Raw genomic sequence first — 13,655 nt, 5'->3', positions numbered from 1 at the left:
TTTTATATAATATATATATGTATACAGTATACTTTTTGCATGTAATAAAATATTTGACAATGTATTTACAATACAAGAAGTAAAGTAGAAATAGAATATAGTATGATAGAGAATCGTATCATAAAAGTGAAACAGTTAAAAAATTGCCGAAAAATTGGAAGCAAATCAAACTGTATGTACATTCAAACATTTCGCGGATTCATTCACTGTATATATCCGGTTCAGTTCCACATAAATGGAAGGAATGACAGGTAAATTGAAGAAATTGACGTAAAGTTGAATAATCGAACAAAGGAAATTGTTAGAAGAGGTATCACTGAAGTTACGATAAGAAACAGACTTTGCGATACATTGTGAGTGATTTAATTAATTTCAATGGCGAACCATGATGAGTTGGTTTCGCAGTTTATAGACACAACTGGCGTTGAAGCCGAAGAGGCACAATTCTATCTTCAGTTATCTGATTGGCATCTCGAGGTGAGACAGCATATTTACATTACATCTTCTATAAAATTTAATACGATAATGTTTCTGAATTCTTTCAACTACATTTCTCGTTGCACGCAATTCCAACACCAGTTCTGTGACCTTAAGTTAAAGACAAATCTTACCGATTTTTTTCAATTTTTAATTCAATCTTTAACAACGTTTCGACAGAAGGCTATTACGTTTCCTAGCGAATTAAGGGCTACAGTGAAAAGTTCTTCGCAACATAAATATATTGCATACATGTTGCAACATTGTGGTTAAACTTGTTAGATGTCTTATTTTAAGGGTATTGTCAATGACAGTATACATACCTAAAAATAAGATCAGTCGCCATAAAATTAATTCTTTGTGCACTGTAGATTTCTAGTGATATAACTTATCGATACTATTTATATTTAAACATTTTAGTGGACGTTTCTTTTTTTCAGGTTGCTCTTGATACATTTTATCGTCCTCTTGGTTTGTCTAATGAACCTAGTGAAAGTACAACGTCGGAAGGTGAACGTGCAGACACTGCAGAAAAAAGTACAGGAGGCTTGAAATCATCAGAAATGGAAGGAAAATCATCGAAAGAGAAGGCAAAGGCAAAGGCTAAATTTGCAATGCTCAGTGATCTTAAAGATAGGGAAAGTAGCCCTGAAGATGAGGAAGGACAAGCATTTTATGCTGGTGGTTCTGAACACACTGGACAGCAAATTTTAGGGCCTGGAAAGAAGAAGGATATTGTTAGCGATATGTTCAAATCGTGTCAGAAACAATCAATTGCTGTAGAACCAAAACCAAGCGGACATCAGAGACCGAATACTTTTAGTGGTACTGGATATAAATTAGGTCAAACTAGTTCTGATACCGAGAGTAAGTTATAATATCTTGTATCTTATAATAACATATATTGTAATTAAAACAGATATTTTATTTTATTTCAGTTGTTACTGCTACATCGTCCAATCATCAGCAAACAAATTCTGGACTGATAACTTTAAAATTATGGAAAGATGGATTTACTATAAACGATTCTGAACTTCGATTATATAGTGATCCAGAAAATAGAGAATTTCTGGAGACTATAAAACGAGGTGAAATACCAGCTGAGATACGTCAAGAAATGCAAGGTACAGAAGCACGTCTTGACGTAGAAGATCATCATCATGAAACATATGTTCCTTCGAAAGCAAAAGTAAAAGCTTTTACTGGGAAAGGACACATGTTAGGAAGGTATATAATATGTGTCTATGCTTTGTTTAAAGAATTTTAGTTTATTTATGATTTAGATGTAAAAGATCAATTTGTTCTAATTAATTTTAATAATGCTTTTGTTCAGTCCTTCTCCAGCTACAGTTGGCATGACAATACCAATAGATATTGCAGATCAAACAGCAAATGAGACGCAGGCAAGACAAAAGTTAAATTTAGATGAATCAAAACCTGTTACAACATTACAAATTCGTCTTGCTGATGGAAGTAGTGTAAAAGCTCAATTTAATTTAACTCATACAATTAATGACTTGAGACAATATATAACAAAGTATCCTTTCTGAACTCTATCACTATTTATATTAAAATATAAATTAATTTTTTCTTTTTTTACCAAATACACGTATGGTTCCTTAATTGTATTTTAGTATGAGACCTCAGTACGCTATGAGAGAATTCAGTTTATTAACAATGTATCCTACCAAGGAGCTTACAGAAGATAAAACAATCGAAGAAGCTGGTTTACAAAATACAACAATAATTCAACGACTGAAATAAATGTCTTTTCTAGATTCTTATTAAGAATGATGTATTGATTAGATGATTCTTAAATATACATTGAAATATTTGAAAGTAACATCTCAACACATTTAGTAATTGAATGGCACGTGTCTTTATTTTTTATTTTAATTTTAAGTATAATTTTTGTTGTATATAACATTATTTTTGCTAATGCAAGGAGTTAAAGATGAAAATATAATATTAAAACTTTAGTTATATATATAAAATATCAAAGTAAAATTATAAAACATTTATAAAGTTTGCAATAACATCATTCAATTTAGGCATATTTATTATACATAATTTATATATACATATATATAGGCAGCTTACACTTGTAATAGGAAATAAAACTAAAAAATGGAATAAAATTTGCAAAGTTTACTTTTAAATACAGTGCCAAATAAGTTACAAAAGTGTTTTTATACACTATTCCTTTTAATAATCAGAGTATGAGAAAACATTAATGTGTGAAATATATTTGATACAAAAAATGATATTGGAAAATTAAAGCATTTATGAGTTAAATTTTCAATTTTAGCTTAACATTATTCAATCATTATATATTTAAAATTTATTGTTTATTACAAATTTCTTATATATATATGAATTTTGTATGTCTTCTGTGAATTTCAAAATTGAAGTATCTTTAGTGTCTGATTCTGTATTGAATTTCCCGTAACAATGTTTATAACGATTCAATGTGACTAAATCATTTCCAATATCACGTGTATAAATATTATTCTTTGTTAAGGCTTCATGTGTATTATAAATATAAATTGGCTGATTGTCGGAAATAGTTGAATCATAACGTAGCTTTTTAAATATTGTAAATGTTATATTTTTAACAACTGTACTATCTATTTGTTGGGTACAAAAAGTTGATGTCTTTAATTTATAACGCTCAGCTTTCATTCTAGCTCTCTTATAATCTTTCATCAAGTCTGCAAGTGAATGATGGTATTTTAGAACTATATATTCATCCCATGATAATGTGGTGATGTATGTGATTTTATTATATGTACGGTACAGACAATCCGCTTGTATTAGATTATTTATTATAGTCGGATGAATGCCAGGGAAAGGAAAATTCCATGGCACTACTGTATATGTAAATTTCCAATATGGACTTTGGGATTTTGATAATTCTCTGAAGTTGCTGTTAAATTCGTTAGGAATACCAAAATCATATACTATGAAATTATCTATACCAATTATGTCATGGAAATTTATGAAACTAACCATCTGTAATCGTTGTATTGGTTTTGTTAATGGTGGCGATATGCATATTCCAGTATTAGTGTAATTTAAGCTTTGTGGTTGAGTTTTGATTGGCAATATAGGCACTTCGTTAAAATTTGTATTAGATTTTGTAAGGAATATTATCCCTACTGGTACTTTGTTTTTAGTATATGTGCAATAGAAATGATATCCTTTATAATTAACATTTTTATCAGCATTTGTAAGATTTACTTTATTATCAATTGAAAGATAACTAAAGCTTCCTAAAACTGGTTCATCCATGCTTTCAAATAATACTGCACATTGTACATCCTTAATACTAGTCGATGAACCAAAACCTATTACCTGAACTTCTTTATCGCGTATATTGTATGCAGAATAAACATACAAATCATTGTCTAATCTTTGCCAAGAAGAAAACGGTTCTTCAAATTTCATATTAGGCTTAGTGAATATTGGCACATTGATTGTACAATTTGTTTCAGCAGTCTTCAGATTTGGTTTACCAAAGTAATTAAAAACTTCTAAGACATATCTTAACTTATTGTACTCGTGTCGGTAAATTAATAATGATACAAGACTCACAACAGCAGTTACTACAAGTGCAGCTTGATAATACTTTCGCATGTTTAAAAATTTAATGCAGCAACCTTATCATATAACATGTAACAATTTACAGTTTGTATATTGATCTATCTCGCGCATAGATAGAATTCTGAAACAAAAATTTTATTTGATTTTTATGAACGCTACAACAATTTGTGTTTTTATACACCTTAAAAGTAACATATCTAGAAATTTTACTTTGCGATATATAATATTGTATGTTGTTAGCGAGGTACTTCATTTATGGTAAAACTTAAATTTTTACGGTATTTGTTGGATTTTACGAACTTCCATTCTTTACACTTCATTAATGTCAGGGAAATTACTTTCAACAACTTCTGTATGTGATTAAACAATATTAATCCTTGCTGCGGATAAACTTAAGTACTTAACCAAAAAAATGTAAATGTTAGGTTAATGAAATTTTGCGCCATTATTTGAATTTACTTAGATTGCGATAATATTCTAGTTTAAAATTTATCGAAATTTAGTTAATGAACTTATTTTCTAGTGATTATTCATAAGAGTCAGAAGAACACTATAAGTTTTCGTATTAAATTTATATTTATTAGTACAAAGATAATAATTTATACGATTGCATACTGTTCGTATAACAACTCGCGCACTCTGTAATAATCTTCCGAAATGCAACCTTCTAGTATTACTTTTCCAGCTTCGTGCTGAAAAAAATTAATTAATTGAATATTATGAAATATTTTGATTATACTAAATAATATTGATTTAATTATACAGAAACACACTAAATACAAACCCTTCTAACGGCGATAGTATTGTTGCAACACCATAAAACTCCTCCACTAAATTCAGAGGGAATATTACTTTTGTTCAAAATCTGTTTGAAATCAGACAGTTTTAGTTCATTTATAAATGTTGTTTGATGTCCAGGTACCTATAAAACACAAGTACAATTGTACTGTAAATGTTAAAATTTTATTTTTTGTAAAGACACATACTTCATTTATTGGTAATGGTTCCAAAGTGAGTATTTTGTCGCTTTGATCTATTGTATCATTTGATTCCGTGTCTGCAACAGCATCTCGGCACACTTGATCGCGAGCAGTTATCATTGCATCAACCCATGCTACCTCTGAATCACCTTTCCCTTTCGAGAAATTTAAACCGCTAACAAGAGCGTCAGTTAAACGAACCTAGACAAAAATACGTATTATATGTATATATGATAAAAATTTTTATTTACACATACCTTTTCACAATGATCAATGTATATTATATACATGCATTACCTGATATATATGGGTTTCCGTGGTAGCGTCTAACGTTTCTCCTCTACCTGGTACAAACACGCGGGCACCTGCGCTTTCTGCTTGTTGAGCTAGGATTTCAGTATCTTTATGTGACCCTCTAACTAGTACAACTCTTCGAGGTCTTAATTGCGCTAAGATCTTCTGTAGCGATTCCCCATCAGATCTGCCTTCAAAATCTATGTATGTGACAGATGCATTGACTGTCATTGTACGTGTAACTTGAATGCATTTCGTTGGAATATCAGTAGGTACCTCCGGGTGATGGGCCGCATCCTCTGGCTTTGTTTCCAGATTCTCTTTGTTATCATCTACTTCTGGCATAGTTTCTGCTATCTTATAATCTTCTGGTCTATAATGAATACAAACTAACGTAATCATTTAAATATAATTGAATGAAATTAAAAATTAGAATTATATTGAAAAATAAAGAATCATTATGCATACATTATTATCAATAATTTGATAAAACAATACCTTATAATTTCTCCATATTCGTCAATTTTTATTTTTTCTTCTACAAATGGGAACATAGGATGTTGTTTCTTACTTTGTTTAAAGAAACCTGGTTTACTTTCTTGTTTCACTAATAGATCGTGTTTCCCTCTTCCTCCACCAACTTCTATTTCATCCTCTGATTCAGAACTTACATCAGCAGTTTCCCTAGAAACCAACAATGTATTCAAAACTTAATAAAAAATGATGGTGATAGAAAGTAAATTTTTATAATATCCCAGAATTACATACATTTGTTCTTGTTTTAATTGTTCTTGTTTTAATTTTTCTTTCCTTTGATATTCTTCTAATTCAAGTCCTTCCAATTTAATTCTTCGTCTCACTTCTAATGTAATATTTCTGTTGCCACCTTTCTCTACTAGATCTCTTGCTAGCGTTCCTGGCGATGTTCTACTAGTTATTATAATACTGTTTTGAGGATTACCGCACCATTGTAGGAACAACTCTCTTGAGAAACCACATTCCATATCTGGAGTGCTTGCAAGTACAACCTGAAATATTTATATATATAAATTTACTTTGAATTGTAACATTCAGAAGCCAATCATTTTTTCCATGAATATTCCAACCTTTGGACTTGGAACTTGATTTAATTCTGCCATACTGTGGCACAATTGCAAATGTTTAAATTGAAAAGGATTGTTTCTGGCCCCTTCAAAACTTCTCATTAATTTATCACTCATCCATTCTATTTGTGATTTAGCAAACTCCACGACATTGTAACTAACATTATTTAGAAGAGCTAAAGAATAAGCGAGTAAACCAGATTCTTTATTGCGCCAGAGTTGGTCCAACATATGCGCCAATTCTAATACACGACCGGCTGTATCTACGCTGACCAAAACATTTCCACCTCCGCGTAGCGTTTGTAAAATATTTGCTGTAAAATAATTTCATATTTATCTTTACTTTGTTTTTAAAATACTTTATCACCCATGGGATGACTCAAGATATAAGTATTTGAAAATCTGCTTGCTTACTCATTAATTTTTCATCTCTAGTTCTACGTCTAGCTTGTTGATATGTTGCATTGAAAGCATCCGTTATTAACAACGATGGCCTTTGTAACCGTTCCAATTCACAACCATTTAGATGTCGTTCTTTCTTGTGATTAAAATCGACTGCATATATTATATCTTCCTCTCCAACTTTCACAATTTTCCAAATGGTTCCTCCAATCATGTGACCAGCTGGTAGAGGTGTCAGAGTAACTCCGTACCCTTTTCCTTTCATCGAAATGCTTTGGTTATATTTTAATTGAACAATCTTGTCAAATGCTGCATCAACATCATCCAATGTAAAAAGATCAAAATCTTCCATATTGTGACGAGACTGTAACAAAACATTTTTTGTGATTATTTCATGTAATATTAGTAAATGAAAACAAAAATGAATCACCCTCAAACATTATGTCATGATTAAATTGCTTCTGGTAGTTCATCATGTATAATATTCAAGGATTAAGATTTTTTTTTCATTTAAAGTACCTGATACATGTCGTACATGAACATCTGTCCCATTTTGTACACTGGAATGGTAGCATATATGGGACAATTTAAACCACATTTTCCAACCAAATATGGCAAAGCACCCAGATGCAATGGGTCTGGATACGACAAAAGTACTGCATCTATTTGATGTACGTGTCTGAAAATAAATTATCTTTATTTGATCTTTCCAATAAATTTATATCTTATAACTCTACGACTTGTATTCGTGTCATAATAATTCATCTACCGTTTTAATTCTTTAATGAATTCTTGATCAAAATTTTCATCCCAGCCGCAATCAAGTAATATCCTTAACTCGTCGACTTGTAATATGTAGCAGGGAGGAGATTCATCCATAGCCCCCGAAACAGCATGAAGTTTTATGATCGATGTCATTCTTACAAATTGTTTTTGCTCCTTATCAAAATATGTATTCTTGTTTCTTAATTATTACAAAATAAGTTGTGTACATTCTACTTCTAACCTAATTTCACACTGTAATTAACTATGAATAAATTCATAATGTTTAAGAAGTTCCAATATGGTTTTAAAAAAATATATTCTATACCGTTCGCAAAATTTATTCAGACGGTTTTAAATAGTTTGATTTCCTGAAAAAACATTTTAAAATATTTATCCAAGTTTGGAAAAGTGAACAACAAACGGGATAATGGGATTTTAACTACTCTCACGGCATTTCGCGGCAAAAAAAAGATGACTAATACTGTTTATATTTGTTGGATAAATTTAAATACAATTGATATATATTTCTCATAATTACATTAAATAAGCGTATGAATTCTATAAATATGTCGTAAAAATAAATAACAATTGAACATTAATATAGAAGATATTCAATTTGAGTAAATTGATACGTGAGGTGTGAATGATTTATCTTTTTAAATAAGTTTTTCATATATTTTAAAAATTCTATTTTTTTTTTTTTATTTAAACCTATATTTGTACGTTTTATTATCTTATTCGTATATTTAAAAAGAGTTTCTTTCCAGATTTGTATGCGTTTTCTTTGTCTCTCTCCTTATCTTACAGCATAACGGGCTTTTCCCAAGATGATTGCTGTCACGGTGGAGCTATGAGATACATAGGGTCGAGATATTTAAGTTTATTTTTTCCATAATTGAACGATCACTCGACGAACTGTATGGAAATTTTATGGGAGATTGGATTGCGCGTGTGTAGTCCGAATAAATATGAAAGTAAAGACACGCGATGAAAACAATATCATACACGGAGTGGCGGGAGATTACAAGTAAATAGTAGATCAGCTGATGAGTGACAACAGACAAACGGAAGTCTATTGTTCTTGTTCTTGGTTATGGCGACAAGCAGTTCTGATGGGTCCTGTACAGCACCTGCAGATTTTCAGCTTTCGTCAGAGCTGGAAGATGTTTCGAATCGTTTAAGCGTGAATTTATTAAAGTGTCCGCTGTGCCATAATAGCCGTCGAATCTTTTACTGTCGACAGTGTATTCAAAATGGTGATTTTATCCATTCAACTTCTGTTTACTCCGAACGGTAAATATATACTCATAATTTACGTGATCAATGTCCGTTTATTCTTTATGTTAAATCTCTATTTGACGTCGGACTATTTTTTAACACGTTCCCTGCCAAGCTGCTTACCAGTCGATGCCGTTTACACGCCACGTGTACCGTTTTCGGTACACACTAACAAATTTAATAATTTTGAATACAAATTTTTCTTTTGTGCTTATGAGAGGAAATATATATTTTTCGTAACTATAAATATTCAAGCAATAAAATGCCCCATATAACAAAAAAAAAATGTATTTCGTATTGAATAAAAACAATGCACGCAATGAATATGAAGTAGACAGTATTTCTCTGAGTTTACTCTCTTAGCTATATTTTCATATAGCGATGAATTTTATTGAAACAAGTGTACTGTATTGTGTACTGAATTCTGTACTGTAATTCTGATTTATATCTGAACAGATTTGCAGATAAACAACTGCGACTTTTACGGTTAAAAGCTGCCAGAGCTCAATTGGAAGAGAAATGTGTGAAAGCACTTGAAAAATACAAACAACGGGACAAATTGGTATTTTATAATGAAATGTTGTAAAATTAGTAATAACTGAAAGAATAAGTTTCTTTAAGCCATTATTACATTCATTTATTCATTGGTGTGTTTTAGATATGTGATATAAATACTTGCAAAGAAAGAGTTAGGCTACTCCAGTCATTAGTGAATGAAACAAGGCAAAGTATAAACAGAGGTATACACTTGTGTAATTATATTTTATTACAACATTTGAAAAAATTTTTGTACTAAAAGAAACTCAATAACATATAGGTAATCAACGCTTAAATGTTCTCAAAGATGTAAACTCTCAGTTAGCGCTTAGATTACCTAGACATGAAGAACGAGTAGAAAAATTACATCGTTATGTTACTGGTTTAAGAGCAAAACAAGAAAAACAAAAAGAAGCAGTAGATAGGAAAAGGCAGCAGCTCAAAAAAGTCATTAGAACTGCTGCAAAACAATTGATTCAGTATATTTTTCCATTATCTAAAGTGCAACCAAACAGAAGGTAATAATTCATCAATTTGTTTCTAAAAATTATTAATATCAGCAAGATTTATAATTTATAATCAGAATGAAATATTTTTCTACTTGTTTTTATTGAAAAAGTGATTTGTAATTGAGAGACAGTGATGACATATTAATTCTTTTTAGTTTGTGTAGCAGCGAAGAAGATGCTAGTTCAGATGTAACTTGTGCACTCGCAGATGCATCTGGCACATCTTATGTGAGAGGTAGATGGATTAATGATACAGAAAATGCTTTAGAAGTGCAGCACCGTATAGTTGCTCCAACTTTGCCAGGAAGTGGAGATTATAGTGCTTATTCTTTATGGGGTATATATACCGTAAAATGTAAAAAAGGTTTGTAATATTATGTATTATTATTTTATAATTATATTAAATACATTTTTAGTGGCAGCAAACAAAGATGGAGTACCAGGTGCAAATAAAGAGACTGCAATGCACAATCCAGCATACAATATCAGTGCTGCTTTAACTTATGCTACACAATTGGTTAATATTATTGCTTATTATGTTAACATAAGGTTACCATATAAACTTGCTTATGGGTATGTGTGTGATATTTCATCCTTCATATGTAATATTTTTACACTGATCGTTTTATATAGAAATATGTATATATATTATTATATTATCTAAAATTTAATTTTAAATATTTACAGAGAATTTTGCGGGAATGAAATGTCGGATCAAAAATTTGCAAGAAAAGTAGCAAGGCTCAATAGCAATGTCTTACATCTATGTTTTACACAAAATACCAATGTTGCTGTTTTACAACCGATGCACACTCTGCAAAATATAATGCATTTGCTCAATACTGAAATTAGTGATCTTGGAAGGTAAACATTTATTGCATTTGCTGTCAAACATTGGCACTAACTAAAAATTTATAATTATTTCTATACTATAATAGGATTGGTCCAATGGAAGTTGATCCAAATATTATAGCACAACTGCACAGTCAATTAGTTCCCGATTTAGAAAATAGCGACGATTCTGCTTCTGATGAAGAGGAAGATGCTTTTAATTGGGATTGGGAAGCTGTAAGTTTTTCTTTTAATTCTTGCCAACTATTGATAAGCTATTTAATAACTGTTTTAAAGCCTATATATAAGTATAATGTGTATGTATAAAGTTCATCTAAATAGTATACTTTGTTTAAGTATTTCATGTTACCAACTATTTCATAGGTACCAAATGTTGCTTGTCCTGAAATGGTAGTTCCCATCCCTGGTGCAATGATTAGTCAACAATCGTCTAGTATGCAAGTGAATCAAAGTGTTGCCGGTGGGTTAGTTACAAGTGCTGCAGCTAGTATAGCCTCTATTTGGCGTGGTTGGACAACAAACAAATAGACAATTCTATTTAATTAAACTTCTTTTTATACAAAAATCACCATCTACATATGTAAGAACGTATGTATTAAAAGACACGAAATGCGTTGACTATACTTTATAAAAATGTGGAACATATTGAGTTGAGGGATAAATGTTTAAAAAGTATAGTATACTGTAAATACATATACGAATTTATTTGTTCATATACTTATGGGTACGTGAAATAGTCCAATTCCGCGATAATAAATTTTCTAAGATCTGATGATTAGTTTATTTTAAAGTATTTATGTAATATACCGATTTTTGTGCTGTTACTTGTATGATATAATTCCAAAACACTTTTAGTATGCTCACGATAGAATTAAAGATCGTAATTCTTTGGTACAAACTTTTTAAGTGTACAAATAAAGCGTTTGTGTGAACAGTCTATATATAAATATTACATTTTCAATAATCGTTTACTTATCTATATATGATTCATTAATAAGATGTGAGTTTAAAACGACTGCCTTTTTTATGCTCACCATAACTTCGTCTAATTATGTATCTGTTAATGTTATACATAAAATATTTCCTCGCATTAACAGTATCATTGCTATCATAATTATATTGTCTATGTACTTTTCAATTCAGTCAGCAGCTATAAAATAATCACTCTTTAAGCTCTAAGTAATTTACGTTTTTCTATAAAGTGTACAGTCGGACAATTCAAGTAACGAACCTGTTACTTAAACTTACTTAACGTATTTCACAAACGGTATAATGTTTTTTGATTGGAAATGATACCTTAAAAATGAATGATTACAGAGAAAGGAGAATGGTGGGAGTCCAGTTTTTGTTACTTTTTAGAAAATGAGAGAAACATTGTTTCACGTTTCCCATGGACATGATTACTTCTGTTATTTTTCACATTCTATTTTAGGAGACTCTACTTTGATTTTCGTAAGATTTCTGCGTCTTTCTAAGCTCTCGATGTGGCTCAACGTACTTCTTACGAAAATTATAGTATGATATTATGTAGCGGCTTTTACCTTTTAGTTAATGTTAGTAGACTGTAAGGATCATAAGACGACAGCATCGAGTGTGAAACCTACCAAAAAATGGACTCTCATTATTCTCTCTTTAACCCTTTAAATGTTATTATTCTTGTATAGATATGATTGTACCACGTTTCATACGTATTTTCGACTGTAATAAAAGTATGACCTGTTAAACATTTCATATCTGACAATATGTAATATGAATGTAAGTGCAAGGAAAGTTGTATTGGATTAACAACTTTCGATTTATATTCAATTAAAAATTAAGAACGACATATGCGACATCAAAATGAATTTTATATTTAAAATGTTGCTAAAGTTGTATGGTAGATTCAGTAAGAGAAAAATAACATTGTACGTTGTCATCACTAAAGCACGAATTTATTGATGTAGCATAGTTGCACTATTATATCGTTCTTAACAACATGCAAATTCCTGTAGTAAATTATATTTTTTGTAATGAAATATTTCATTTTGTAAAATTGAAATTACTCGAAACATTTGATATGTATGAATATTATAAATAGAAACGAGATATTCTACGTTTCACTAATGTTATACATTTCATTTCTGATGCGTATATTATAAAAAAATTAGTTAATTTTACTACGTTTAGCGAATATGTGTTAACGTTTGATTTTACACGATTATACAGTAAAAAAAGAAGTACTGTAATTTGTTACAAATACAACTGTAATAATAATTTACTAACAATTATAATACAATTCCTTTATGTAGTATTCTTTTTTATATACGAAACATTACAAAAAGATAAAATTAAATTATCTCTTGTAATTATTAAGTGTAGGATACAATGAAATGTAAAACTATCTATTATACGAATAGATAAATTCAGTACACAGATAATATACGATTAAGTAATTTTACACGCGTCCGGGTTTTTAAAAAATTATAGTGTTTTGTAAATTATATATACGGACAAAATTATTTTATGAAAACATGATTAAATTCTAATACACGATGTTAAATATGAATTGAAATTTATATGCAAATCAGCACAAATTTGTAAATGTTATTTGATAAGTATACATACATATATGTATATCATTAAAGTAATTTGATAGCACATCACAACTTATGTGCTTTAATTGAAAATTTATGGAAGAGCATAAAAGATATTTTTAATTAATGTAATATAAGTAATGTAAATATAAATTAATGATATACAATTTATATATTATACAAGATGGCTATGTTTTATCCAAACAAAGTTTCATTGTGATATCGCAAATAAATTAGAATTTGTTTTTTATCAACTGCTTTGTATTTTGTAATTCAATACCA

General features: G+C 29.9%; 4 protein-coding genes across 7 annotated transcripts; 2 read left to right on the top strand and 2 right to left on the bottom strand.

Moving 5' to 3' along the window:
• Window positions 1-223: 223 nt before the first annotated feature.
• LOC143430321 (NSFL1 cofactor p47) lies at window positions 224-2,320 on the top strand. 2 transcript variants are annotated; one of them, XM_076906486.1, is made up of 5 exons: window positions 224-477; window positions 918-1,344; window positions 1,416-1,704; window positions 1,811-2,014; window positions 2,112-2,320. In XM_076906486.1, exons 1-5 carry the CDS (start codon window positions 376-378, stop codon window positions 2,239-2,241), a joined length of 1,152 nt encoding a protein of 383 aa, XP_076762601.1. In that variant the 5' UTR covers window positions 224-375; the 3' UTR covers window positions 2,242-2,320. The 2 variants fall into 2 exon arrangements, with proteins under 2 accessions (XP_076762601.1, XP_076762602.1); XM_076906487.1 differs by having other exon boundaries at window positions 228-353.
• Window positions 2,128-4,610, bottom strand: LOC143430320 (uncharacterized). Its single transcript, XM_076906485.1, has 2 exons — window positions 4,291-4,610; window positions 2,128-4,201 (listed from the first exon to the last, which is right to left on the bottom strand). The coding sequence occupies exon 2, from the start codon at window positions 4,111-4,113 to the stop codon at window positions 2,812-2,814; it is 1,302 nt and encodes a 433-aa protein (XP_076762600.1). The 5' UTR covers window positions 4,114-4,201; window positions 4,291-4,610; the 3' UTR covers window positions 2,128-2,811.
• Window positions 4,611-4,633: 23 nt separating this feature from the next.
• On the bottom strand, window positions 4,634-8,059 carry Cpsf2 (cleavage and polyadenylation specificity factor subunit 2). 3 transcript variants are annotated; one of them, XM_076906483.1, is made up of 11 exons: window positions 7,950-8,059; window positions 7,629-7,865; window positions 7,379-7,538; window positions 6,872-7,223; window positions 6,461-6,771; window positions 6,123-6,382; window positions 5,853-6,038; window positions 5,358-5,727; window positions 5,067-5,261; window positions 4,865-5,002; window positions 4,634-4,772 (listed from the first exon to the last, which is right to left on the bottom strand). In XM_076906483.1, the coding sequence occupies exons 2-11, from the start codon at window positions 7,775-7,777 to the stop codon at window positions 4,680-4,682; spliced, it is 2,214 nt and encodes a 737-aa protein (XP_076762598.1). In that variant the 5' UTR covers window positions 7,778-7,865; window positions 7,950-8,059; the 3' UTR covers window positions 4,634-4,679. The 3 variants fall into 3 exon arrangements, with proteins under 3 accessions (XP_076762598.1, XP_076762597.1, XP_076762599.1); XM_076906482.1 differs by having other exon boundaries at window positions 7,629-8,026; XM_076906484.1 differs by lacking the exon at window positions 7,950-8,059 and having other exon boundaries at window positions 7,395-7,538; window positions 7,629-7,763.
• Window positions 8,060-8,460: 401 nt separating this feature from the next.
• Atg14 (autophagy related protein 14) lies at window positions 8,461-13,527 on the top strand. Its single transcript, XM_076906312.1, has 9 exons — window positions 8,461-8,917; window positions 9,359-9,464; window positions 9,561-9,642; window positions 9,720-9,957; window positions 10,104-10,285; window positions 10,365-10,521; window positions 10,636-10,812; window positions 10,887-11,016; window positions 11,164-13,527. Exons 1-9 carry the CDS (start codon window positions 8,718-8,720, stop codon window positions 11,326-11,328), a joined length of 1,437 nt encoding a protein of 478 aa, XP_076762427.1. The 5' UTR covers window positions 8,461-8,717; the 3' UTR covers window positions 11,329-13,527.
• The last annotated feature ends 128 nt before the right edge of the window (window positions 13,528-13,655 follow it).

Source organism: Xylocopa sonorina, chromosome 13, assembly GCF_050948175.1.
Source record: "Xylocopa sonorina isolate GNS202 chromosome 13, iyXylSono1_principal, whole genome shotgun sequence".
Taxonomy (NCBI): domain Eukaryota; kingdom Metazoa; phylum Arthropoda; class Insecta; order Hymenoptera; family Apidae; genus Xylocopa; species Xylocopa sonorina.
The sequence above is the reverse complement of the archived record's forward strand: the minus strand, read 5'-3'. Positions and strand labels throughout refer to the sequence as shown.

Bases quoted from the DNA above. Each gene is read 5' to 3' on its own strand.
- LOC143430321 (XM_076906486.1), top strand. From the start codon at position 376: ATGGCGAACCATGATGAGTTGGTTTCGCAGTTTATAGACACAACTGGC. The intron at 478-917 runs GTGAGACAGCAT...TCTTTTTTTCAG, and splicing joins TATCTGATTGGCATCTCGAG to GTTGCTCTTGATACATTTTA. The intron at 2,015-2,111 runs GTATCCTTTCTG...ATTGTATTTTAG, and splicing joins TTGAGACAATATATAACAAA to TATGAGACCTCAGTACGCTA.
- LOC143430320 (XM_076906485.1), bottom strand. From the start codon at position 4,113: ATGCGAAAGTATTATCAAGCTGCACTTGTAGTAACTGCTGTTGTGAGT.
- Cpsf2 (XM_076906483.1), bottom strand. From the start codon at position 7,777: ATGACATCGATCATAAAACTTCATGCTGTTTCGGGGGCTATGGATGAA. The intron at 7,539-7,628 runs GTAGATGAATTA...ATTTATTTTCAG, and splicing joins TTCATTAAAGAATTAAAACG to ACACGTACATCAAATAGATG. The intron at 5,262-5,357 runs GTAATGCATGTA...ATTTTTGTCTAG, and splicing joins CGGAAACCCATATATATCAG to GTTCGTTTAACTGACGCTCT.
- Atg14 (XM_076906312.1), top strand. From the start codon at position 8,718: ATGGCGACAAGCAGTTCTGATGGGTCCTGTACAGCACCTGCAGATTTT. The intron at 9,958-10,103 runs GTAATAATTCAT...AATTCTTTTTAG, and splicing joins AAAGTGCAACCAAACAGAAG to TTTGTGTAGCAGCGAAGAAG. The intron at 10,522-10,635 runs GTATGTGTGTGA...AAATATTTACAG, and splicing joins CCATATAAACTTGCTTATGG to AGAATTTTGCGGGAATGAAA.